The sequence below is a fragment of the Hippocampus guttulatus genome, chromosome 9 (assembly GCF_054856545.1).
Source record: "Hippocampus guttulatus isolate MCC_2025c chromosome 9, RoL_Hgut_1.0, whole genome shotgun sequence".
In the NCBI taxonomy this organism is placed as follows: domain Eukaryota; kingdom Metazoa; phylum Chordata; class Actinopteri; order Syngnathiformes; family Syngnathidae; genus Hippocampus; species Hippocampus guttulatus.
This window is the reverse complement of record NC_141269.1, coordinates 13,705,461-13,731,601: the sequence shown is the minus strand read 5'-3', so window position 1 is coordinate 13,731,601 and position 26,141 is coordinate 13,705,461. Positions and strand designations below refer to the sequence as shown.

Sequence of the window (26,141 nt, the reverse complement as noted above, 5' to 3'; positions counted from 1 at the left end):
CTTTTCACTCTGTAGGACTACTTTGACATAGTTAAGAACCCAATAGATCTATCTACAATAAAACGCAAGCTGGACACAGGCCAGTACCAGGATCCATGGCAATACGTTGATGATGTCTGGCTGATGTTCAACAACGCGTGGCTATACAACCGCAAGACATCACGTGTGTACAAGTGTTGCTCCAAGCTGGCCGAGGTTTTCGAGGCCGAGATCGACCCCGTCATGCAAAGCCTGGGCTACTGCTGTGGGAGGAAGGTATGGAGTAGAAAGAAAGCGATATATTATTCTGACACATACTATAAATGAGACACATTTGGATGTCAAAGGTTAACATATGTTAGTTGCATTAAATCAGACTTGGATTTTCCGTTTGAGAAGTTTTGACCGTCCTTTTTTTTTCACGTTTTTCTGCAGTTTGAGTTTTCACCCCAAACCCTCTGTTGTTATGGGAAACAGCTCTGCACCATCCCCACTGGAGGCACATACTACAGTTACCAGAACAGGTACTCATCAGACCATTTCTGTGGTGTGACAAACTAAAAATACAATAATTTTAATCACACCTCAAAACCCCTGCCGTCTGTGACCCCGTCATTTTTCAAACAAGACAACCAGAGTGATCAGAGCATCCCAAAATGTTCGATACATTTGTAAGCAGTCCACATTACACAACTGGGAACAACTCCCAGGATGCTGTACATCCAGTGGCAAATAATTGCAAAAAATAATTGCATTCCCTTTAATTTATCCAGCTCATTCAGTCTGGTTATTTGAACCATGTTCTACTGCACCCCCTGCAGTATCAACCCAGTAATGACATTGACATTTTCGACTGACTACAACTTGATCAGAGAGCAGCTTTCCAGAAAGCCTTTTCTCACATCACACAATTTTACCTGCCCATAAGTAATTATGGACTTAATCTTAAATTATGTTGTGTTAGTTTAGGAACTCGCGGCGCTAACATTTCAGTTATAATTTAAACAATGTGAAATGTTCACTCATCCAGGTACCATTTTTGTGAGAAGTGCTTCAATGAGATTCAGGGAGAGAGTGTGACATTAGGAGATGATCCTGCACAGCCACAGACGTAAGTAAACAGACTAATAACAAATGTACAGGTGATGGCCCACTCATATACAGTACATTATGAAAGCTCGTGTAACTCACAGACCAATGTATTACTCGTGGTGTTGGAATTATGTCCTTGATATTGACGTGGTCATATAATACATTTTTTTCCTCAGGCATTAATGCCTGTAGTTATGATACTAACTTGAACTTCAATAGTACTCGGTGAAAGTTTTTAGGGCAGCCTGCGTCTACGAGACAAGAATGATGGATGAAGAGCATTGTTTCACTGTCACTGAGACAATTTATGTATATTCTTTATTTTCTCACCTCTGTTCTTCTTTCCCATTTTCTGTATATGCCCCGTCAGGATGATATCAAAAGACCAGTTTGAAAAGAAGAAGAATGATGTACTGGAACCTGAGCCGTAAGTCAACACACACCTAAACACCTTTTTTGGGGAACACCTTTTTATGCTTATATTGCTACTTTACTTTCACTTTCTTTAACTTAATTACCTCAACTCTGTAGCATTATACAGTACTATGATGGGACGCTCAAAACATCTTCCTGCCCAATGAAACAATAAGAGGCTTATTGTTTCAAAGGTCTTATGAGCAAGCTGGTAATTGTTTTCTTGCAAGTACACGTATCTAATGAGTGATGTTTGTTACAGTCGTTACCTTAGCAGTTATCAACATTTGCAAGCCATGCTATCAGGATGTTGATCTCATTATACATCTGCCGTATGTTTGCTTCTCTTCTAGGTTTGTTGAATGTAAAGATTGTGGACGGAAGATGCACCAGATCTGTGTCTTGCACTATGAGGTTATTTGGCCATCTGGGTGAGAACTCAAACCTTTCCAAAATTAACATCATTCTAAACGTTTCTTCTTCTTCTTCTTCAATGCATGGTATTGTATCTCGCCCTCACGATTGACAGATTCATCTGTGACAACTGCTTGAAGAAGAGTGGAAAAACACGGAAGGACAACAAGTTCTCAGCAAAAAGTTGGTACCATTTTATCACAATCACCTGTCATGATGCATTGTTTTTTATTGCGGCATGATGTGAACCACTTTCATCAGTATCATATCTTTGTTTGTGTGAGTGAGTTGTGTGCACAATCCTTTCAATGGATTGTGGAAATTTTCACAATTTTCCATTCAAAATCTCAAAATATTTTCCTTGTGCATTATACTGTAGGGCTACAGTCAACACGATTGGGAATGTATATAGAGGATCGTGTCAATAAATTCTTAAAGAGACAGAACCACCCGGAAGCTGGAGAGGTGTTTGTGCGGGTGGTTGCAAGCTCTGACAAAACGGTGGAGGTTAAACAAGGCATGAAAGCAAGGTGAGAGCATGACTGTCAAGTGCATTTTGTTCAATATGGGGCAAAAATCCCACAATAGGAAATAATTACTTCACATCAAATCATGTGTGCCCAATTATTAGCACCCATAATGTTATTAATAGAACCCCTTTCCCCAAAAAAACTGAAAAATAATACATGCTAATGAATTGCTGTCTTAATTGGAGTATAAAAGTTTTATATGAAGTAAAAATAGACAGGGACTCGAGTTACTATATTCGCAAAATGTTTTCCTGTCAATAAGACGTTGGCTTGCAATTTTGGGAGGAGCAGAATAACAGGCATGCATTTTTACATGTTTTCCTTTTCTTCTTTTTTTACTCAACAGAACTGTATCTTTAAAACCTTTCATAAATGCAATAATTGCCACATAACTGCTTTAAATTAATTTACATTGCTTGCTAAAATGTATACATCAAATTAAAAACATTACTATTATATTGCAGTCTTTTAACCTAAGGCAACTTCATGCTAACACAAATCATCAACATTTGAAATTGAATTATGCTTTAAAGGTATTGGTGGATGGGTTAGGTCCATTATTACACACAATAGAAATAAATATTGAAAATAACAAACATACTCAACAGGATGCATATTTCCCACTTTTACTTTCATCACACTTAATCAAATAATTGTTTTCCCCTGACAATTTTAGGTTTGTGGATACAGGTGAGATGTCGGAGACCTTTCCTTACAGAACCAAAGCACTTTTCGCCTTTGAAGAGATTGACGGCGTCGATGTGTGCTTCTTTGGCATGCATGTTCAGGAGTATGGCTCTGAATGCCCAATCCCCAACACTAGGTCCGTGCATGTAATTATTCAGCATACCCGTCTGCAGTGGCAGGGGGACTGCTTTGGGTGGGTTAAATGATTTCAATCTCCCAATTCCCTATCTTCACAGACGAGTCTACATATCATACCTTGACAGTATTCACTTCTTCAAACCTCGAGTTTTAAGAACAGCAGTGTACCACGAGATCCTTATCGGCTATCTAGAATATGCCAAGAAACTCGGGTAATTGTTACACATACATGTATTGCATATATTTTGTTGACTTCACAAGCAGTTCTTAGGTCTAACCTTTCGGTGTGTGCTTGTGTGAAGCTATGCTCAAGGCCACATTTGGGCGTGCCCACCAAGTGAAGGGGATGACTACATCTTCCACTGTCATCCCCCCGAGCAGAAGATCCCCAAACCTAAGAGGCTTCAGGACTGGTATCGGAAGATGCTGGACAAGGCTTTCGGAGAAAGAATCTTGCACGACTACAAGGTAAAGCGTCATGACGACTATAGCCACCAATAACACAGTAAAATAACTGAAGGGTTAACAACATATGAAAATTATACTGTATGTACTACCGAGTTAAGCTCAGATAACCTAAAACAATGAGTTAAGTAGTCATAAAAGAAGAATGTTAGGCATCAAACAAAGGAGTCATAATCAGTTAAATGCCAGACTAAAATGGTGGGTCTTCAGCCTCCTTTTAAAAACTTCAATGTTTTCTGCGGCCCTGATGCTCTCCGACATGCTATTCCACCGTCGAGGGCTGCAGACCTGGAATTGACGCCTCCCAGTGGGTCTTAGAATACACTCTGTGTATTTCTAAAAGGCCAGTACTGGAGGACCGAAGGGCCTAGAAAGGTTGATATGGTAAAGAAGAATTTCTACATAAGGGTGGCCCAGACCGGGAAGTGTTTTACAAATTAATAAAAGACTCTTTTAATTAATCCTAAAACACAGGGCGAGCCAATGCAGGGCCTCCAAAACAGGTGCCGTCTTTCTGGTCCTAGTTAGCTGCTGAATTCTGTGGAAGTTGTAAGTTACTAACAGTTGGTTGAGGAATACCAGAAAGCAGAGCATTACCATAATCAATGCGACAAGAGATAAAAGCATGGATTAGCACCTGTGTTCTCTCAAAAGGGAAGTGGCTGGACTCTGCTGCCCAAAGCTGGTGCCAAAGCAGTCTGTTAATTGGTCCAAGGCAATAATGTTGAAGTGACAGAGAGTCAAGTTTTGTATGTTGGGGAGGGGCAAAGTTGTGTTTGGGTTGTTAGTGTAACTTGAGACGCTTCACCACATGTGCATGTATATGCACCCTGAGGTGTATTTTTTTCCCCCACATCAAATCATCTGTCAGCCATTTATTTTGAAGGGTATTCTTGTAAAGATGGGTTTAAAGTATTACACTGTTTTGGGGTCTAAACCTGCGGTATTGTCAGTTTAAGATATTATTGACAATTCTAAATAAGTAGTGGGGCCTCAATTACTTTAGCTTAGTTTTCAGACTATTTGCTGCATGGCAAGGTTCCTATACCTTGTGAATACAAATGCTTCACACTACTTCAAACATTTGCGTTTTTTCCTTTGAATACATCATACTCTGCTCATGCTTTTTGTCCTCCATTCAGGATATTTTCAAACAGGCAACTGAGGATCGTCTAACCAGCGCCAAGGAGCTGCCATACTTTGAAGGAGACTTCTGGCCCAATGTTCTGGAAGAAAGTATCAAGGAGCTTGAGCAGGAAGAGGAGGAGAGAAAGAAGGAGGAGAACACTGCTGCCTCTGAAACTCCAGAGGTATGGCAACAGTCGTAAACTTGTTTTGTTCTACAAGTGAGGCATATGCACAAAACATGACGTCATGTGGCGCAGTGTTTACAGAGGTAAATGTGGTTCAGCATGTAAAATAAGATAAGATAACCTTTATTTGTCCCACACTGGGGAAATTTGCAGTCTACAGCAGCAAAATGGGGCGGGGAGGGGGGGGAATAAAAAAAAAACCTGTGTTGCATGCACAAAATAAATAAATGTAGGGGCTTATCCTTGACAAAACTAAACATGGAGTGACAGAGGAAAACCTATTTAATTTTGAGTCGCTTGTCATTTATAATCCAGCCGGTACATGTACATTTTCATACTTAACTATCAAGGAGCTGTAAGACTTTCCTCGATTTAAAATAGCCCATGGGAAAAAGAATGGAAAGACTGAGCCATCTGTTCAGCCATTCACGGTGACTGACATTGTATGCAGCATTGCCACCTGCTGTCGACTGAAATTGATGTCAACATGCCGACGGGCTCACTTTGCAAACAAATGTTACGGCTCACCTGTTTCCTGGGTTTGGTCACGTGATGTTCACAAGACGAGTCTATGTGCACTTTGATGTCTATTTCAGTTGACAGTAGGAGGTGGCGACACGTACCAGTAAAATAAACCAGTGGATTAACAAATGGATTAGATTAGTGTTTTGAATTCATATTCCACAATAGTTATATGAATCACAACACTGTTCAAACTTTTTTTGGTTTCGGACAATAATTTTCATTTCGGTGCATCCCTATTTATGAATATCCTGAGTCCTCTCTTGTTGACTATTATGACAACATACTTAAGGTAATAATTGAATCTGGTAATGGTATGCCATCTTGAGGTAACAGATGTTAATGCTCTTACTGTATATTCCTCTCAGGGTACCCCAAGTGACAGCAAAAATGCTAAGAAGAAAAACAACAAGAAGACAAATAAAAACAAAAGCAGCGTGAGTCGAGCTAACAAGAAGAAGCCTGGAATGCCGAATGTAGCGAACGATTTGTCCCAGAAGCTTTATGCCACCATGGAGAAGCACAAAGAGGTGAGACTCATGGAATGCAAATGTACAAAACTGCTTTTGACCAAGACCAGACCTGCACTTATGGACCTGGTATGTGTGTGTGATTATGCATTTTAACATGAAAATTGTTTCTTTGACTGCTGTAGGTATTCTTTGTAATACACCTCCACTCTGGCCCCATGGTCAACACTTTGCCTCCCATTATCGACCCAGACCCCTTGCTCTCCTGTGACCTGATGGATGGCCGTGATGCTTTCCTGACTTTGGCCAGGGACAAACATTGGGAGTTCAGCTCTCTCAGGAGGTGCAAGTGGAGCACGATGTGTATGCTCGTTGAACTGCACAACCAGGGACAGGACCGCTTTGTGTACACTTGCAATGAGTGCAAGCATCACGTCGAGACACGGTGGCACTGCACAGTGTGCGAGGTCTGTTAACCTTGTGAAACATGCCTCTTTTTCATTCAGATTTTCTTTTCCTTGTTGTTGTTTTAATGAAAAGTGGATGTCACTTGTAGTTTAAAAAAAACTTAGCGTTTATAATGCTTGGGGTAGACTCATGTTATTTATCTTGTCCCTGTCTTTCATTTCACAGGACTTTGACCTTTGCATTAATTGTTATAACGCAAAGGGTCATGAGCACCAGATGGTGAAATGGGGTCTCGGCTTGGATGATGACAACAACAGCCAGAGTGGGGAGGCCTCAAAGAGCCCACAGGAAAGTCGGCGTTTGAGCATCCAGCGCTGCATCCAGTCTCTCGTCCACGCTTGTCAGTGCCGCAACGCCAACTGCTCCCTACCGTCCTGCCAGAAGATGAAGAGAGTGGTGCAGCACACAAAGTGTTGCAAGCGTAAAACAAACGGTGGCTGTCCTGTGTGCAAGCAGCTTATTGCTTTATGCTGTTATCATGCAAAGAACTGTCAGGAGAATAAGTGCCCGGTGCCGTTCTGCCTGAATATCAAGCACAAGCTTCGCCAGCAGCAGCTGCAACATAGGCTCCAGCAGGCTCACTTGATGAGGAGAAGAATGGCGACCATGCAAGGCAGAACCATGCCGCTACCGTCCCCGCCGGCATCAGCTGCTCCAACAACTCCCACTTCTCATACTCAGCCCAACACACCCCAGACCCCACAACAGTCGCTGTCCAGCCAACCTCAGACCCCCAACTCTGCAGGTGTCATGTCCCCCTCGTTCCCCACTGCACCTCGCAATGGACAGCCTCAAGCAGCTGTGCCCCAAGGTAAGCCAGGGCCCCAAGGCTCCCCTCTGCATCAGCAACCGTCCCCTGTTCCACAGCCACCTCAGCCACAACAAATGCAGCAGCAGCCTCCACTCGCTGCTGTCAAGATGGCACGCCACATTGAGTTGATGGCACAGGCCCAGCAGAACCAGCAAAACTATCTGGTCAACATGAACGGCTTGCCCATGAACCCCCAGCAGCCACAGCAGCGTATGACGGGACCAATGCAAGCACCCATGCAGATGGTACCAGGGCCTCGGGGACCACAGGTCATGCAACCAAACATGGCCCCGGGTCAATGGCCTGGACCCGCAGGGCCCATGCAGGCTGCACAAACGCAACAACAAGGCCTTGTCCCAGGCCAGAACTCCCCACAGGCCATGACCATGCAGCGAGCCATGATGCCTCCGGGGCAGCAACCTCCGGGTCAGAGGATGCTCATTCCACAGCAGCCTGGTGCAAGGTCACAGGCACCGCAGAGACCTGGTGCAATAGCCCCCAATGCTCTTCAGGATCTTCTCCGTACCCTCAAGTCTCCCAGCTCACCCCAGCAGCAACAGCAAGTCCTCAACATCCTCAAATCAAACCCTCAGCTAATGGCTGCTTTCATCAAACAGCGAACAGCCAAGTACCACGCCAACCAACCACAGCAGCAGGCGGGTCAGCAGCCTGGGTTGCCCACAATGCAGACCATGGCCATGCCAGGAGGTACTGTGCAGAGGCCAGGGATGCCATCTCAGCAGCCTCAGCAGCCTCCTGCTCAGGGTTTGGCAGCAATGGGGGCTCAAGGGCAGCTGATGAATGCAGCACATAACACCAATCCGCAAATTCAAGAGCTCTATCGCCGGCAACTCTTAAGTCAACAACAACAACAGCAGCAGCAACAACAAAGAGTGATGCCTCAGGGACACCCCGGCCAGTTCCCTGCCCAGACCCAGGGTACGGCAGCTACGTACTCGCAGCTCCGCATGCAACAGCAGCAGATGCAAGCCATGCAAGCAGGCGCGGGAGCAGCGGGAGGGCCAATGGGCCAGCTACCACCCATGGCTCAGATGGCACAGACGGGCATGGGAATGGATCCTGCCCAGAAAATGCTGCATCAACGAATGCTTCAGCAACAACAACAACAACAGCAGCAGCAGCAACAACAACAACAGCAGCAGCATCTTCCTCAGCAGCAGGCCGTCCTCAAGCAGCAGATGACTTCTCCTGGCCAGCCGAGCCCCATGAGTCCCCAAACCCACTTGCTTGCCGGTCAGCCCACACTAGCCAACAGTCTCAGCAACCAAGTCCGCTCCCCTGCGCCCGTTCAGTCCCCATGTCCAACCTCGCAGCCACCACCACCACATTCCAGTCCCTCCCCGCAGATTCAAAACCAGCCCCAGCCCTCACCGCAGCACCCGCCTCCCCCTCACTCCAGTTCCCCCCACCATGGACTTGGGGGCCCTCTTTCAGGGTCCATGGAACAGGGACACTTGGGGACACCAGAACAAAGCGCCATGCTACCCCAGCTTAACCCTCCTAACAGAGGGGTACTAAATAGTGACTTGAGCATGGTAGGAGATGCTACAGGAGACACTCTCGAGAAGTTTGTGGAGGGATTGTAGCATTTCTGATCAGAAATGAAGAACTACAGTGTCTCAGTACTTGGGACCCCTCCTTAATTCTTCCTAACTTCCCTCAGACTCTTTATCTAAGAGGGCTTTGTTCTTTGTACTATTGAGATCATTTTTGTACCTGTATTAAAAAAACTGTTGTAAAAACAAAAAAGAGAATTTGATAGAGGAAAAATTAATAAAAGTCCAAACACCCCGTGGGAATTAAATATTCCTTCGTTAAAGGTTTTTTTTTCTTCCTGAAAGTGTAACGGGGTTTGCAATTCGCTTCTTAAAATGCAATTTAAGTCACAAAGAATATATTTTTTGGGTGAGACCAAATGTGTTCAATACTCAATTTATTTTTGGTTGGTTCTTGGTGTGATTTCATACCATCCTCCTTTTTTTTTTTAAGAAAATGTACAATTGCATTATATTATTCATATCTTTTGTACCATTAGGGGGGGAAAACAACCTTTTGTGTTTAAGTTTGGGCGCTGGGCCAGGTTTTTGTTATGTTCTCAAGCTGTCGTTCCTGGCATTTGTGGTCATGCGTTGTAACATTGCTCCAAGATAATGTGCTGAGGGACTGAGAAACTATCTCTTCTGTGTGTATGAAGAGCACTCAGTTGTATTAAAATAGGAAATGGACTGTGGCAGGTTGTTTACACAGACATATATACAGGTGCACATGAAGACACCGACGCAAACCTCATGCTCACTAAAAGAATGACAGATCCTACTGGTTTTACAAATGCGCAAAATTTACAGCCTCCATCTCATATGCCTGGAAGTTGGAAACTTGTTTTCCAGGTGTAAAAAATTACTTTGACATAAAAAAAGTTTTGTTTTTCCATCCAAATGTTGTAAACTGTAAAGCTAGTGGGAGAAAGAGACCAGTGACCTAAGTTGAGGTGCAATGATCATCTACCCTTTAAATTATACACTAAAGTGTGTGTGAAGAATGGAAACACCACCAACATTCTCTTGGAGTCATCAAGGCTCATTCCTCTTACGCAAAAACTTGAATGGGTGGGAAGAGTTTGATTTTTCTCCTATTGTAAATCCACGTATTAAGCAAAATACTATAAATATAAGGGAGAACGAAAACACTGTACAAAATGGTAAAAGGCTCGTTTCTTACTTCTATACCATATTGTTAAATAAACTGCAACAGATGAACTACAGAACTGTTGACTCACACACAAAAGATCACTGCTATCCCTGTTGTATCAAGTACGACTTTATTGTAAAATGTGCACAACACAGATGACATTTCCCCCCTCTTAAACAGACAGCAGAGCAGACAAGAGGAGTTATGACGGCCTCACGTGGTTAAAGGATGATTGTCCTTTGATCCTCTTAAATTGCTTTATTCTCCTGAGCGTGAATAGACTGTACATTCATTCAAGAGCTGATATCGGCCACAGCTCACGTCCAGTCACTCTACCCACTGACATATTGGACTGTCATCTTCAAAAACATCACAGCCACATTGAGAGAAACAAATGCGAACAAAGAGCAATGTCTGCCTTCTTTCACTACGACAGCTCGTACAGTGGACTCCGCTATTCGCGGCGCATAGGGACCGGGTCGGAGAGCAAACACAGAAAATAGATTTGTGGGATTGGAATCCTTGAATATGCGTTTCTGCGCATATTCAGGGTTTCCACTGTATTTACTAAGAGCGCTCCAAAGCTTCACCAATGCTATTCGCTACAATATGGTGTTAATTCCTTTCAGCTCAACTTTCTTGGTAGAAATTAGATGAAACGTAATCGCTGCATTTAACATTTCTCGTGTTCCTCATTGATTTTTTTTCTTTACAACCGCCTCACTAAAAGGCGGTTTAGAAATACTGAGCACAATTCGGGTTGCAGTCAGGGACGAAGGACAGGAGGGAGACTTGTCATTTCATCGTTTTTCAAACCATTATTAGTGGCTGTGGAAAGTACAGTATACTTTTTACTTCAGCCGAACACCTTACGACATCAAATCTTATTTAATTTAAGGGGTAGACACACTTACTATTGACGATTTTAACTCTGTAATAATCAACAATAATGCTGTTTTTTTCATTATCACTCGTCAGGACGCTATTGATTTTGCCAAGTCGGACACGGTATGGGTAGAGCTGCTTGTACCCGTTAAGGCAGCGTCAAATCGAATTAGTTCTCGAAAGTCACAAAATGACAAGAACATTTACGATATGTATTCTGTCTTCACACAAATCGAATGATAATACACTTTCGTGGGCTGAACGAGAACACGTCACGTGACCAGGGCGACCTGGAAGTAAAGCGTGTCGTTTCCGGTCGCGTGACCAGAAGTATTTGAAAAAAAAAGTGGTTTAGTGTGAAATGAAAACAAATCTAGGGTGTTTTATGTCGTTGTCAACGATTCATAAATGCGCTTAGTAAGTATGAGATGCAGCGTTGATGCTGAGAGTCCGATGAGAAGGCAATTTATTTACACCACGAGATATCTACAATATTCCACCAGTATTTGTTCTATCATTTAGACGGATAGAAGTTTGGAAGCTATATATGTATGTCATATATATTTATTGTCTTCCACAACAGTACCCGCGGATTATTGAATCAGACTGCAAGGTACTGACGTGTTGGCTATCCATTATGGGTATTTGCCAACGCAGAGTATATGCCTGCGTGATTTTTTCAAGGTGACCGGTCAAAAAAAGGACCATAGTCATGAACGATTCGGACCAGGACTTTGTTGACCTCAGCTCAAAGCTGTTGAAACGTTCCCGCAAGAAAGGAGTCGAGCCAAAACGTAGGCGAGTCGATCAGCAGATCTCTTGTCAGACCAGCGATGGAGACCAGAGAGGAAACGAGGAGAGTTCTGGGTCTCAGCGTGTCCAGAGCGAAGCACAACAGGTCACGGGAAAAACGGGCAAGGTTGTGCATGATTCCGGAGCTACTGTGTTAACCTCAACACAAACAACAGGACCAGGCTTGGGGACAAAAGACAAATTGCTCAGCAGGATGCAACAGTTCAAGAGAGCCAATCTGCCAAAGATGGTGCACGATGTGGATCATGGCAGGGAACCCTATCCTCCACTGTCAGGTGAAATGATATCTCTCTCTCTCTCTCTCTCTCTCTCTCTCTCTCTCTCGACTTCAACTCTCTCTCTCTCTCGACTTCAACTCTCTCTCTCTCTCTCGACTTCAACTCTCTCTCTCTCGACTTCAACTCTCTCTCTCTCTCTCGACTTCAACTCTCTCTCTCTCTCTCGACTTCAACTCTCTCTCTCTCGACTTCAACTCTCTCTCTCTCTCTCTCTCTCTCTCTCTCTCTCTCTCTCTCTCTCTCTCTCTCTCTCGACTTCAACTCTCTGATTTGACTCCCACAAAAGAGCATCAAACATCTGCATCAAGAACACTGAAGCTCTGGTTCTGCCCAGAACAAATAGACTCTCTCTGTGACTCAGAAGGGCATAACATACAAATACCAATTATTTTGGCATGTGATGGAAAGTGTAAATAAAAACAGAATACAATGGTTTCAACCTATAGTCAATTGAATTAACAACAAAAATATAATTTCTTTAGGTACAGTGCAGTATGTGACCAGCCCGACACATGAACAAGGTCATATTTTAGACCTTATCCTTGCTTATGGTCTACCGGTGTCAAATCTGGAAGTCCTTGAAAATGGGATTTCTGATCACATGGCAGTTTTATTTGACGTAGTCTTATCGCATGCTGCTGTGAAATCTGCCGCTCCTAGTTTTAGCCGCCGAATTTTTAACCCTCGCACTGCTAGTCGTTTCTCTGATGCCTTTAATAACCTTTCCGTACCCTCGTCTAACACAGAGGAACTCACCTCTTGGTTCAACTCATCATGCCGTGCCATCCTGGATTTGGTGGCTCCTTCAAAAACTGTGCTCCCAAAACCTAAACCCGAGCCATGGTTTAACGACATTACCCGCGCAGCTAGGCAGGGGTGTCGCAAAGCCGAACGCAAGTGGAAAAATGACAAATTGCATGTCTCTTATCAAATTTGGAAAGACTGCTGGCGTAACTACCAGCTCACAGTAAAAGAGGCCAAAAGAGAATATCTGTCAGACCTTATTCAAGCTAACCGTCACAACCCACGCGCACTATTTAAAACGATAGATTCTGTACTCAAACCCCCTCTGCCTACTTGCTCGGATTCTTCACCCGAGATGTGCAACAGATTCCTTCAGTTTTTCATTGATAAGGTCTCTACAGCTAGGACTCTGGTCTCAAATACCGCATCTGACCCCTCTGTCCATGTTCCATGTTCAGGTGTGCTAAATTCTTTTGAAACTGTGTCCTTGGCGCTTTTGGAGGATGTAGTTCGCCAGACGAAGCCATCTGGCTCCCCTTGCGACTCTCTTCCCCCGCACTTCTTTCAGGAGGTTCTCCCGAGTGTTGGCGCATCAGTCTTGGATATCATCAACAGCAGCCTCTCTTCTGGTGTAGTTCCCCAACAGTTTAAACATGCTGTGGTCCAACCCTTGATCAAAAAACCTGGTCTTGATCCAGATGTGCTGTCAGGTTTCAGGCCCATTTCCAAACTGCCTTTCATTTCCAAAATTCTGGAAAAAGTGGTGCACATGCAGTTGAAATTTTTCTTGGATGACCATAACATCTTGGAGGTCTTCCAGTCAGGTTTCAAGACGCTGCATAGCACGGAGTCAGCCCTGTTACGCGTTTCTAATGACATCCTCCTGGCAAATGACTCTGGAGACCACGTGTGTCTAGTTTTATTGGACTTAACTGCAGCATTTGATACAGTGGATCACAGTATTCTGCTGACTCGTTTGCAGCACTTGGTGGGCATTAGCGGCAGTGCTCTTGAGTGGTTTAGGTCCTATTTAGCTAACAGAACCTTCTGTGTCAGCCTTGGCTGCTCTGAGTCACGCACTGCTCCCCTGTCATGTGGTGTTCCACAGGGCTCAATTCTGGGGCCTCTGCTGTTCTCGCTGTATCTGCTCCCATTGGGTTCCATCTTAAGGAAACATGGTATTCCCTTCCACTGCTATGCAGATGACTGCCAGATCTATGTCCCACTGAGCAAGAAAGACGCCTTCTCATTAAGGCCACTCCTATCCTGTCTGGAAGAAATCAAAACCTGGATGGCACAAAACCTCTTGAGATTCAATGAAAAGAAGACAGAGGTGATATTGTTTGGTCCCAGTGGCCCTTGTACATTCCATCCTGTAGACTTGGGCCCCCTGTCTCCTTATCTTAAGTCAACAGTCTGAAACTTGGGCCTTAAACTGGACAGTGATTTCAAACTCGATCGGCAAATTGGTGCCGTTGTTAAATCCAGCTTCTTTCAACTTAGACAGCTGGCCAAAATAAAACCTCTCCTCTCACATGAACACTTTGAGACAGTAATTCATGCCTTTGTCACATCCCGGCTCGATTACTGCAATGCCCTTTACTTTGGAGTCAGCCAGTCCTCCATTAAGCGCCTTCAGCTGGTCCAGAATGCCGCTGCTCGCCTCTTGACTGGCACTCGTAAGAGGGAGCACATAACTCCTACTCTGGCATCCCTTCACTGGCTCCCCATTCATTTTAGAGTTATTTTCAAGATCCTCTTATTTGTTTTCAAATCTCTGAATAATCTCGCGCCACCTTACCTCTCTGAGCTCATCCGCCCCTACACACCTGCCCGGCGACTTAGATTTGTTCTTGGTTTTACTGTTTGGTGCTTTCTACCGCCTTTATTACCGATTTGTCTTACTGTTTATTGTGCATGTTAAATTGCTCCATGTACAGCACTTTGTATGCAGCGATGGCTGTTTGAAAGTGCTCTATAAATACTGTTGACTTGACAGGTTAAATACAGTATCACTATAATATCAAAATGGCAATTTATAACACCCATATCCTTTTGTTGTTTTGTTTTCTTGCAGCCCTAGTTAGTACAGCTGTCATCAATAAACAAATACAATTAATGCACAATGAAATGCACACTGGTCTGTCCCTAGAAATACTGCATTTGTCCACTTCAGAGCAGCATCTGAGGACTCACGACGGCGATGAGGTTCTGGCCATGCAGCTGCAGCACCAACTTGACCATGAGGTGGCAGAGGTCCACACACTGGACTTGGCGGCTGAGGGTCTGTTCTTCTGTCACATCTGTCAAAGAGACTTATCTCACATGACACCCGAGCGACGTACGCAGCACATCAACAGGTCAGTCTTTTGACAAAGCAACAAGAAGTAAGCGTTTGCCCCTTACTTGCATATTTAGGATAGTCTTCATGAAATATGGTAGAGCAGTGCGCAAAGCCTAATAACACTAAACACAGCACAAAAAGTAAGGACAATTTGTTGGGTGGACTTATAATTTCTTTATCGCTATGATGTTTGTCTTATTAGTGAAAATAGGTTTAAGGTTGCCTTTATTCTGACAATGGTCTTTTTCTTTTCGTGAAGAGGAAATCTCTTACCGAGCTGACAGTTTCGGCTGCCCCTTCAGCCTTCATTGGAACTGTGACAAGCAGTGACAGCTGCTTTTTTCACAGGACAGCGACGATATGCTCCTTATTTAACATGTTTTATCAGGATACTTGTTTTTTTAATACAAAATGTGTACTGCTGGTAGGTGTTTGGATGACAGTGAGCATCAAATGGCTCCACCTCCTCCTCCTCCTCCTCCTCCTCCTCCTCCTCCTCCTCCACCTCCTCCTCCAAGTGTCCCTGACTGTCCAATTTGTGGCAAGAAATTCAAGTCGCACAAGAGTCGCTCCGTCCACTTGAAGCGTTGCTCGGCAGCCATGGGTGTCACTCCTGCCGACCTGCTGCAGGCGCTCCAGAGGCAGGCAGAAGAGACGCAAAGTGACGTGACCGATGCAATGTATGTCTGCAGCAGCCACACTTCACATCAGTCGAGCATGCATACTTACTTCTCAAGATTCTTGAGACTTGTTGACCCCTGTTTTAGATCAAAAGCTTGTACTAATTGTTAAATTACGTAATACAATCCACATTAATAGACAATCATCCACACACCTCAATTGAACCAAACAGTATTGGTAAAAAAAAAAAAAAAAAGACTAAAATAAATAAAACTGCATACCAGCTGACAAATACTTTGTTGAGGCACCGGATATTTCAGAATCCAATCTTTTAGTAAGAAGTCTATCAGCATGGCACACCCTAATCTAATTTTCTCAATCTCATGTCTGTCAGATAAATGTAATCTAATGTGCACCGCTGTCTATTGGGCACTCCACATATTTCAGTTGGATTTAGAGCTGGACTCTGACCATTATCCTGGGGAAGCTAATTCTTTTGTTGTTTTGTATTGCAGAGGTCATTGTCATGTAATGCTTAAATGTGAAATTCTTCTTAAACGTCTGCTTTCTAGCACGTGTCAGAGATTTTGGGCCAAAATTGACTGGCATTTGACACTGTTTTAAATCCTTGCCACTCTTAACTAAAGCCACAGTCGTAGCTAAAGGAAAAGAAGCCCCAAAATGCAATTAGTTTTGTTTGCAGCAAATTCCGACAACTTCTTCAATTGCCTTAGCTGTATGGCCTCTGCTGTACATTTTTTCTGGGAAAGTTTAGAATTTTCCTGTCTTGGTCATATCATCAATAAGGCGGTACCAAATGAAGTAATTGCAAAGCAACGGAGGTTGGGGTGAAGCTGCCTTATTCAGTGTATTTTTTTTTGGTTCTTTCTAAATGTATTCTGAACCCAAATCTGTTTTGTTCCAAATCAATATTTTTGTAATGTTCAGTACACAGACTGGAGGCGCCAAAAGGAAAGGTGTAACTAAGGCAGGCGCAGCAGCCAGAAAGAAGCCCAGGAAAAAGGCTGAACCCCTGGATGAAAACACCATGGTGGCCCTGGCTCTGTCATCCTCCCTGTTGGAACAGGAGAGGGAGCAGCAGCGTGCGGCAAGAACACAATCCATGGCTTCTGATTCCTCCAAGACGCCTGTTTTGAAGTGGAGGCCAGATGCGGGTATAGCATCACCTCTTTTTTCGTGTTTCGCAAGGTTGCTATGATCCAGCAGTTGTTCATTCAATACCAAGTTGAGACAAATGAGCATAATGCAGGACTTTTACTCTGAGATGTTATCTGCAGAGCTTTTTGACTTTGTGGTACAGGGTCCATATTTTTGTCTAGTCTTTGCATGTTACTTTTAATTAATGCCATTTTACACAGTTGGCATGTCTGACATACTTTGTCCAAATACTCCAAGGATCATGAATTATATCACATTTTACACTTCGAGCCGAAAGGGTGACCCCGTTGCAAGTAAGCCAGCCTTAATTCCACACCTCATACTTCTGCTCTAATGGTTTGGATTTTGCTACCATGGGTACTAGGGGAGAGGTACGGGTACCTGTGTCTAGAGCCCTAGACTGCAAACTGCAATGCACACATGAGCCTAACAAGGCAGAATGGATGCTGTTTTCTCTCGTGGAGGCTGCACTTTGTCACCAAACCGCAAACTGGTTAAGTACTCCTTACCGTGCAGACCTGTGCATGTGGTGCAGCAGACACAGACACGAATAATACCATCCCACTGGGCGGACAACTTCATTGCCCAATCTACATTCAACAAATCGACTGCAGTTTTTTTGACCTTTTGACTTTAGTGTTAAGTGGCTCAGGATGAACCATTACATCAGTGTTTTTTGAAAACATAAGTGTGACTGTGACTATAGAGGTCAAATGATTAAATGGGAGAAGGAAGGTAGTATTTTGAACCTGTGCATCGAATGAGCTTGAGAAATATAGTCTGCCTATTCCTCATGTTGCAGGTAATGGGCGTGGTAAGAGGAAAAAGGGCACAGTTCCTCGTCCTCCTCCAATCCTCCTCATCCAGGATGCCGATGCGGCCCTGATGAGGCTGCAGGAACGAGTCTCTGCCCTCCTCCTACGTAGTCGAGCTCCTTCTCCGCCTACACCAACCCGCTGTCCCAGTACCTTGTCTGCCTTGAGCGACGCTGCCCCGCTGTGGCAAAAGAGTGCATTGCTGAATGGGCACACCGCCAGTGTTTTCGACTTCTTCGTCCCGGAGCTCAAAGACTTCATCACACCGTGGGAATCAGCACAAGTAAGATAACGGCTGTATAGGAGATGTTGGGATTAGTGAAAGCTCCTTTAGCCATTCACACAGTGATTTGTAGTGTGGCATGTTATTAAGATTGACTTCCTCCTCATATTTTCTGTAATTGCTGTCAGAAATGCCACTGGCCGTAAAGGGTCATTTATGTGTGTGTGTGTGTGTGTGTGTGTGTGTGTGTGTGTGTGTGTGTGCGTGTGTGCAAAATAAAAGTCTTTATCACCCTGATTATCAAGTAATAAATGATATTTGATTCTGATATTTGTGATACGGGTGGCCCGGTGGTCAACTGTTTCACAGTGCAGAGGTGCAGGGTTCGATTCAGACTCCGGCCTTCCTGTGTGGAGTTTGCATGTTCTCCCCGTGCATGCATGGGTTTTCTCCGGGTACTCCTGTTTCCTCCTACATTCCAAAAACATGCGTAGCAGGTTAATAGGACACTCTAAATTGTCCCTAGGTGTGAGTGTGAGCACGAATGGTTGTTCATCAATGTCTGCCCTGCGGTTGACTGGCAACCAGTTTCAGGGTGTTCCCTGCCTACTGCCCGAAGACAGCTGGGATAGACTCCAGCATGCCCCGTGATTTTTGTGAGGATAAGCGGATCAGAAAATGGATGGATGGATGGATATTTGTAATACCAGGTTACTTGTGACTCCATTTAGATTTTAGAAAACAAATTTGACTGCCTGGTGACCGGGTGTACAAACTCAATATACACTTTTCATTCTTTTCATTAGACATTATGTATGTTATACAGTATTCATTAGTTGAATGAAGTAAGATGGCCATGATTTATTCTCCAATTCTCACCGGTTCTTAACTTCTACCTATAGACTCTCTCCTCTGCCTCCGAACCCAACGACAAAGCTTCCATCTTGTCCTCCTCCCAGACGCCCGCCTGCTCCTCAACCCCCTCCACTCCAACTACGGGAGATCTCCCAGCGAACAGTCAGGCCCTGCAAGACCTAGTGGAGCTGTCTGAAATGGCCCGTGGTGACTCTACTGCTCCTGTCCCCGGTAAAGGACAAAAAATACCTCCAAAAAGTCTTCACTCTGCAGTGTAATTGAGCACTTTGATTAATGTGGTTCAAATTTGACTGTATGTGTCCTGGGATTTACTAGTGACCAGTCCAGTGTGTACTCAACCTCTTGCCCCAAATTGGCTGGGGTAGGCTCCAGCTCGCAGTTACCCCTATGGGGGGGACAAGTGGTATAGTGCTACGCAAACCCAATTTCAAAAGAAAAAAAATTGGATGCTCCTTATAAGGTATTTTCCTTGACATGTAGGTGCTAGTCCATAGTAATTTGCTAATTTAGCCATCCATCCATCCATTCTCTGAGCCACGTCTTCTCACTCGGGTTGCAAGAGTGTTAATTTAATTAATCAGAGAAAATATTTGATGTAAAATGGACTTTTATACCTTACCATATATTATGCCTGAACACTGCATATCTCAGGATCTTGATGCTATTATTTCTCATATTTGTAATAATCACAAGAATTCTTTAAGTTTATTATGAACGCACACATAAATTAGATAACTGATTCGTCAGTAACGTTCTTATACTTGGATAATTTAATCTGCTGTATTTGTCACAGAGAATTTGTTGGGGTTTCTTACTTTATAATGTAATTTCCAAAGAAACATGCTTCCCAAATGTATAGAAAAGTACTTTCATATGCATATTATATGTACGAGTCACCTTTATTATTTGTGAGTGACTCTCACTGTTAATTTTAATTACTTTTCAGAGATTGTCATCAATGATCTGCCTACAGATAAAAACACGAGCTTGTCCACAGACCTCCAAGTGAGTGGCTTCTTTCTAGACGAAACAACTGACCTATGTGTGAGTGGTGGACCACCGGCAATGACGCACACCGATGCAGATGACCTCCAGAGCCAAGCAGGAAGGACTTTATGTCAGCCAGGAGCAAGTGAAGAGAGCAGAAGCCATTTATCAGTAAGATAATGCTCCAAAGTTTCCAGACCAAAGTTTGGAAATCACAAAATGAATGCTCGGGTTCTTTCTGAGAGACATCTACTCCCTCGTTTTCTCTGCAGGTGGCGCTTTCCACCCTGGCATCAAATCTAAGCAGCATGGTGAACAACCCTCAGCTGAGTGACTGGCAACTCCAGGTGGACAGTGGCCAAGTCTTCTATGCGCATTCCTTCATGATTTATGCACGCTGCTCCCTCCTGGCAGAAATGGTAACTGCAGTACAGTATGAAAAATAATTTAGCCATTTTTTTCACAATTTATAACAGTTCCCTGGCGTTGGAAAACATTAATATACCCCAAAGAAATATAGTACATTTTACACACTACACTACAATACATTTTTTGCCTTGGTGAAATCAGCTCAATTTTTGTCACATGGAAATGAGGTATCTTTCATCGCATATTCTTTTTATTTATTTTTGTCTTTGAAAGCGCTTATACTTTTTTCGACATTCTGTGGACTCTACTTCTGCAGGTCGAAGCAGGAAGCCCGTCAAAGTGCACGCTCTGAGGCAAGGCGAGACAAAGACAATGAAAGAATGTTCACTACTCAGGGCAGCACTACATACACTAGTGTGTATATGGAGAAAATAATTTGCATGTAAATGTGTGGCGGAGATACAGGATACCTGCATCACAGAAACAGGAAAATGTCACACTTGATAGTTGGATAGCCCTGCAGAGACTCAACTATTTGTGTCCATTCCATGTTGATCGACCATCAAGATACTGAAAGCTTTTAGTGACCTAAATCTTATGGGTTTTTTTCTTCCAGATGCATGAAAGTGGATTTGGGGTGCATGAGGAGGGAATTCCCGCAGCTCAAAGGGTGTTGATCAGTGATGTCCCAGGACAGGCAGTGCTGGTTCTGCTGCAGTATCTTTACACTGCTCGCTTTTCCCTTCCAGCGTCATTACGTCCTCATGTGCTGGAGTTGGCATCCAGGTCAGTAAGCAGAAGCCACACATTTCAAGATCTTATTGATCATGAGCAGTACCAACCGAACAATGTTTTTCTTGATTATTATTTTTTTAATTAAGTCTACAACTTACCTTCTGCTTTCTTAAGGTTTGATCTACAGGAGCTGCGCCAGCTATGTGAACTTCATGTTGACGAAGCTTCAACTCAGAATGCTGATGGAGCCGCCACAGGCCACTTGGATTATCTCAGTAATGACACAGACAAGAACTTAACAGCGCTCTTCAATTCCATGTGGAGCCACGAAGACGATACGGACCGAGAAGGGGGTGACGAGAGCCGTCTCGAAAAAGCTGCTGGCGGCACATCAGGTGACAAGGACCTCCACGAGGAGCGGGTGAATGAGGAAGAGCTGGATGAGATTTACGAGTTTGCTGCCACTCAGAGAAAAAGGGATGAGGAGAAGCCGAGCAGGGGAGAAAGTGAGGGGGACGATACAGAGATGACAAGCAAACTAACTGAACCAAGAGAAACTCCAGGAAGATGTAGTGACAGAAGCCCTCAGCCTGAATCGGAATCACTTCCAGACCACAGCCTTGACAGCAGCTACAATCGCCTCTTCTCAGACTCTGAGGGGGTCTACAAAGAAGAACAACCATCCATCTATCCTCCTTCATCTACTTCACCAAGAGCACAAACGCATCATACTCCCTTGTTCAAATTATCTGGTAGAACCTTGCTTCAGTCGTCAGCAAGTTTAGGCAGTGACATTTCCCCCAATGGATCAAACTTGCCCGACCCTGGTGTGTCCCCAGACAGGGATGGTGAGTGCAGCCCTATGAGAGTCACAGAAATAGCTACTGTTGGACAGGAATCTCCGAAGCAAGATATGCCTCTCGAACCTCAAAGCCCAGTTAGCGGTAGTATATGTGTCCCACTGCTTTTTAATTCATCGAGGAAAAACGAGCCAGAACTGATAGTTTTGTCAGACTCCAGCGAGGACATGGAGGTACCTGTTGCTGCCCAGAGTCCTGTCTTGTCACATTCCCACACAAAGCAGAGCTTCACTCACTTAAAGCCAACAGAGTCCTCTATGGAGAAGAAGCAGTCCAGAAATTTGGAGTGCAGCTTCGGTGATTTAAGTCAGTCTCCTGACCAACCGAATCAAGGAGATTGTTCGCCGGAGCTCTCCTGGCTCCTCCCCTCCACACCAGTCAACACCACTCCCAGAAGAATAAGCTTGGACAGTTCTACTCAAACCAAAGTCAGCATGCGGAAGACAGAGCTTTTCCCAAAGGAGTTTAGCAACACATGTAAGATCTCCAACAGCCTCACCTGTATTTCAACGCGTCTTGGCACAGTGGAGGGAATTGGTTGTTGGCTCAACCCGGAAAGAGCAGAGGTGGAGTCGCCGGTGTTTGCGGAGCCCCAGCTTGCCTACTTCTCAAGCGTTTCTACTCACCTCCACGAGTCTTCAAAGCAAGAGACGCCTCTCCAGGTCTGCGTTGACCCTTACAGCAGCACCCCTCTGCACCTCCATCACCGTATCCGGCCCGACCCTACGCTGCCCGACGCAGGGCCTGACACGCCAAAGTCACTTAGTCAAGAACACGAAAGCCCTGAGAAGATGCAATTGGAGAGCATTCATCTCTCCCCTTTTCCTGACCCTTCAGAACCACATTCTTCCCCCGCTCACAGAAGTGTTCTGAGTTCAGAGAGACCCAGTAAGTGCTCCAGCCCAAATTCTGCTCACGCCAACAGTCACAACAGCACAGGATTTAAGCCAACAAGGAGTGGAACAGCAAGTGAAGATGGAAAGGTCACAGAGTTGGATGATGACCACATAGAAGAAGCAACAAGTTTTGAGCAGAGCTTGCTGGCCATGTACGAGCCATCAATGGCGTTCAACGACTCGTGGGGTCTCAACGCCTGCAATGACGTCGCAGGGAACCCGGGAGGCTTTAGTCTGAGACTAGAGGACAGCGGAGGATGCAGCCGGCCAGTGGACACGGCAGCCTCGTCCGCCACCTCTCACTCGCCGACATCTTATCAAGATGGTGCAAGTGGCGACCAAGAAGCTAAAAATCTGACTTCACAGCCATCTATGAGTAAAGAGAATCAGATCTTCAAGCCTCCAACACCTCGCCTCATTACCGATATTCCACCAGAGATAAGTGACAGCCTTCTGATCGCCAACGTATGGGACAGCTCGGAGGAGGAAGAGGAGATACTTCCTCTTTCTCAAAGGCTAAACCCGTCTGTCCAACTAAAAACGACACGTAAGCACTTTTTAACAAGAGAATTTCATTATATTAACTGTTTTTTGTGAGAATTAAAACCAACCAATTCATGACATACTGTATCATACAGTATATGAATATGAAATTCTTTTAATTCACAGTGAGTATATTCGAAAAACAGCCACATCTGTTTCATTTGAAGCAAAAAGTGATCTGACCCCCGAGAAATATTTTGTATCAGACAAATACCTCCTAAACAGCACAAAACATTGTAGCATGAAAACAGAATCAAAATATATGACTAAAATAATAATAATCATCATAAATAAATGAATTATTTGTCACAGATGGTTAAGTGGTACACTCGCCCAACTTGTGTGCGGGCAGTGTGGGATCAGTTACCACTCAGTGACGGTGTGGATGTGAATGGTCGTACGTCTCAAAATGTGCCCTGCGACTGACTGGCGACCAGTTCAGGGACTAATCCGCCTTTTGGCCGAAGTTAGCTGGGATAGGCTCCAGCAACTCCCCGCGACCCTCTTCAGGATAAGCGGTGTTGAAAATGGATGGATGGACGGCTGAATTATTTGGAAATACAGAGTATGTGTGCACATAAAAACAATGATCAACCGTAAGTGCTATCGTTTGGGATCATACTTCAAATAATTCACTTAATTTTGAATAAAAGCAGAAACTGCTACAAAAAAAAAGATCTCAACCTTAATGGTGGAAAGAATAAACTCAAAAGTTAAAACGGTGCATCTGTTTGTGTCTTTCTAGCTCCTCTTCGCAATAAGAAGCATCGCACTCTGGTGCCCATCACGCCAATGCCTTACTACTCCGACATGGATACGCCTGAACTAAAAAACAAACTTGACAGGTTAGTCAATTTACATGAAAAACAGATGCATACAGTAAATTGAGCCTGAAGTTTTTAGTCATGGTGATTAACCCAAGATTAACAGTTTGTGTCGCTTGTTGACCTTGTTTAAACTTAGGACTGTTGGATACAAACATTTGGGAAAATACTAAATGTATTTGTGTGGTGTACCTCAGGGCTGGAGTTTGAAATCCCGCACTCTGTTGAACAACGGGAAGGGAACTAAAAAATGTTTCTTTTTTAGAACTGATTACCGAGGTACTTTGAGTCCTAGGAATCGTTTGTTTGCGTAACTGTCAATTCTCTGTCGATTCCTCTTTTGTCACAAATGAGTGTTTGTGTATTTTCATTCCTTCACCCAAAGAGAAACGATAAGGAACTGGTTCGCTAAGCAGTATCGATAATGTAATGGAAATCTCTTCATTCCTATCAATCTCCATCGCCGCAGTTGATTGGGACTGGGAAGAACACAAGAATGCACCTTTTTTTTTTTAAAGTAACAAACAGCTCAATGTAAAGGCAAAGAAATGCAGTTTGCACATGTTCAGCTGATGGATACTTTGGCTGTACGGATGCCACTCACTGTCGTCTTCTGTGCAGGTTTGGTGTTCGAGCATTACCGAAGCGCCAGATGATCCTCAAGTTGAAAGAGATCCACCAGTACACCCACCAGCTTGTCAACTCAGACAGTGAAGATGAGGCGCCCTGTGTCGGGCCTGTAGCCCAGACAGAGGCCGCTCACTCCAAGTCTGGCGGCAGGCATGTAGCCTTGGAACAGAAAGTCCATTTTAAAGATTCGGCCGCTTCCTTCTCTTCAGCAAAAAACACCCAAGAGGAGGAGGACGTGGAACCGCCGTCCAACTCTCAAGAGTCCAATGCCTCTACAGCTACTTCAAGTGAAGAATCTGAAAGGTACTGCTTACACGCAGCATGTTGCTGACACATCTCATAATAGCCACAAGAGTTGTCTTCGTTAAAAGTTGCTTTTTCAAAGGGGACAAAAAAAAATCAAAACTATTTTTCCATTTAGACATAAACAACCAAGAAAAAAAAAACCCAAATTAAATAGTTGAATTGCTTCATTATCCACTCGCCACAATGTAGTCGAAGGGTGTTTGTCTCAGTGCTCCTCTGTGAACGGTGTCCATTTTTCCTGAGGTACCGTATTTCATCCTCATTCCTTATTCTGCCTAATAGTCCCACGTCAGAGGATCGTGTTCATGATATTGGCCGTCGGAGGCTATTGATTGAGCCATTTATTTGTAATGGCTTTATTCCATGCAGCCAAAATGATTAAATAAAGGAGTGGCTATAGGAATTTTAGTTTTAAGGCACTGACTGGCATTTCAGTCACTGATGGTGTAGTGGTACATTTGCCTGACGTGTGTGCGGGCGGTGTGGGATCGGTTCCCACTCAGTGACAGTGTGAATGGTTGTTTATCTCTGTATGTGCCCTGTGACTGACTGGCGACCAGTTCAGGGTGTAGTCTGCCTTCCGCCCAAAGTCAGCTGGAATAGGCTTCAGCAACACCCCAAAACCCTGTTCAGGTTGGGACACTGCATATAATTGTCCGACCATCCATGGCATGAACCCTGCAGGCACAACCCGGAACTGTGTCCTTCCTCTGGCGGTGACTCAGACAGCGATGGTGGGATATCGGCTTCCCAAGCGGCCACCCGCCTTGAAGATCGCCTGCAGGCCGTGCGCTCCTTCATCCTATCCGACTCCAGCCTGTACAGTCAGATCCTGCATTTCCAGCCTCTGGTCCTGTCTCAACTCCAGGAGCGTCTGAAAGCCGCAGGCATCCGCCTCGGTGCCGCCAAGCTAGTCAACTTTCTTGACTCCCAGTGCATCACTTTCACCACGGCGAAACCGGGGCAAGCCGCACCCACTCGCAGACGCGTCAGGAAAACGGGCAAGAAGGCGAAAGCAGCAGCGAAATGAGTGATTGAGGCAGAACTTCCAAAGCTCTTACGGTGTCATCAGGCAGAAAAAAAAATTGTAGAAGAAGCTCTGAAAAAAATAAAGTGGCACTGCTTTTAAGAACTAGTTATTCTTTCATGGAAACTTTTTTTTGACTGAAACATTTCATCAGGATGAGTTTTGCATTTCCAA

The 26,141-nt window shown here is 44.3% G+C and overlaps 2 protein-coding genes across 8 annotated transcripts in view; both read left to right on the top strand.

Moving 5' to 3' along the window:
- The window catches only part of crebbpa (CREB binding lysine acetyltransferase a), a 47,754-nt gene extending 37,674 nt beyond the window's left edge, over positions 1 to 10,080 (top strand). For all 3 annotated transcript variants that reach the window (XM_086119258.1, XM_086119257.1, XM_086119256.1), the window contains 14 exons: positions 16 to 255; positions 415 to 503; positions 1,010 to 1,090; positions 1,442 to 1,498; positions 1,839 to 1,916; positions 2,015 to 2,082; positions 2,279 to 2,429; positions 3,106 to 3,252; positions 3,353 to 3,466; positions 3,557 to 3,722; positions 4,862 to 5,029; positions 5,923 to 6,084; positions 6,210 to 6,491; positions 6,658 to 10,080. In XM_086119258.1, coding sequence (XP_085975384.1) covers positions 16 to 255; positions 415 to 503; positions 1,010 to 1,090; positions 1,442 to 1,498; positions 1,839 to 1,916; positions 2,015 to 2,082; positions 2,279 to 2,429; positions 3,106 to 3,252; positions 3,353 to 3,466; positions 3,557 to 3,722; positions 4,862 to 5,029; positions 5,923 to 6,084; positions 6,210 to 6,491; positions 6,658 to 8,910 — 4,056 coding nt within the window. In that variant the 3' untranslated portion in view covers positions 8,911 to 10,080. The remainder of the gene's footprint in view (positions 1 to 15; positions 256 to 414; positions 504 to 1,009; positions 1,091 to 1,441; positions 1,499 to 1,838; positions 1,917 to 2,014; positions 2,083 to 2,278; positions 2,430 to 3,105; positions 3,253 to 3,352; positions 3,467 to 3,556; positions 3,723 to 4,861; positions 5,030 to 5,922; positions 6,085 to 6,209; positions 6,492 to 6,657) is intronic.
- Positions 10,081 to 11,243: 1,163 nt separating this feature from the next.
- On the top strand, positions 11,244 to 26,072 carry slx4 (SLX4 structure-specific endonuclease subunit homolog (S. cerevisiae)). 5 transcript variants are annotated; one of them, XM_086119897.1, is made up of 13 exons: positions 11,244 to 11,985; positions 14,909 to 15,092; positions 15,505 to 15,756; positions 16,646 to 16,872; positions 17,679 to 17,974; positions 18,817 to 19,000; positions 19,737 to 19,948; positions 20,050 to 20,196; positions 20,763 to 20,932; positions 21,056 to 23,184; positions 23,926 to 24,025; positions 24,626 to 24,937; positions 25,625 to 26,072. In XM_086119897.1, the coding sequence occupies exons 1-13, from the start codon at positions 11,610 to 11,612 to the stop codon at positions 25,968 to 25,970; spliced, it is 4,935 nt and encodes a 1,644-aa protein (XP_085976023.1). In that variant the 5' UTR covers positions 11,244 to 11,609; the 3' UTR covers positions 25,971 to 26,072. The 5 variants fall into 5 exon arrangements, with proteins under 5 accessions (XP_085976023.1, XP_085976025.1, XP_085976024.1 ...); XM_086119899.1 differs by having other exon boundaries at positions 14,885 to 15,092; positions 18,874 to 19,000; XM_086119898.1 differs by having other exon boundaries at positions 14,885 to 15,092; positions 19,764 to 19,948.
- The last annotated feature ends 69 nt before the right edge of the window (positions 26,073 to 26,141 follow it).

Bases quoted from the DNA above. Each gene is read 5' to 3' on its own strand.
- slx4 (XM_086119896.1), top strand. From the start codon at position 11,610: ATGAACGATTCGGACCAGGACTTTGTTGACCTCAGCTCAAAGCTGTTG. The intron at 11,986-14,884 runs GTGAAATGATAT...GTCTGTCCCTAG, and splicing joins ACCCTATCCTCCACTGTCAG to AAATACTGCATTTGTCCACT. The intron at 24,026-24,625 runs GTTAGTCAATTT...TCTTCTGTGCAG, and splicing joins CTAAAAAACAAACTTGACAG to GTTTGGTGTTCGAGCATTAC.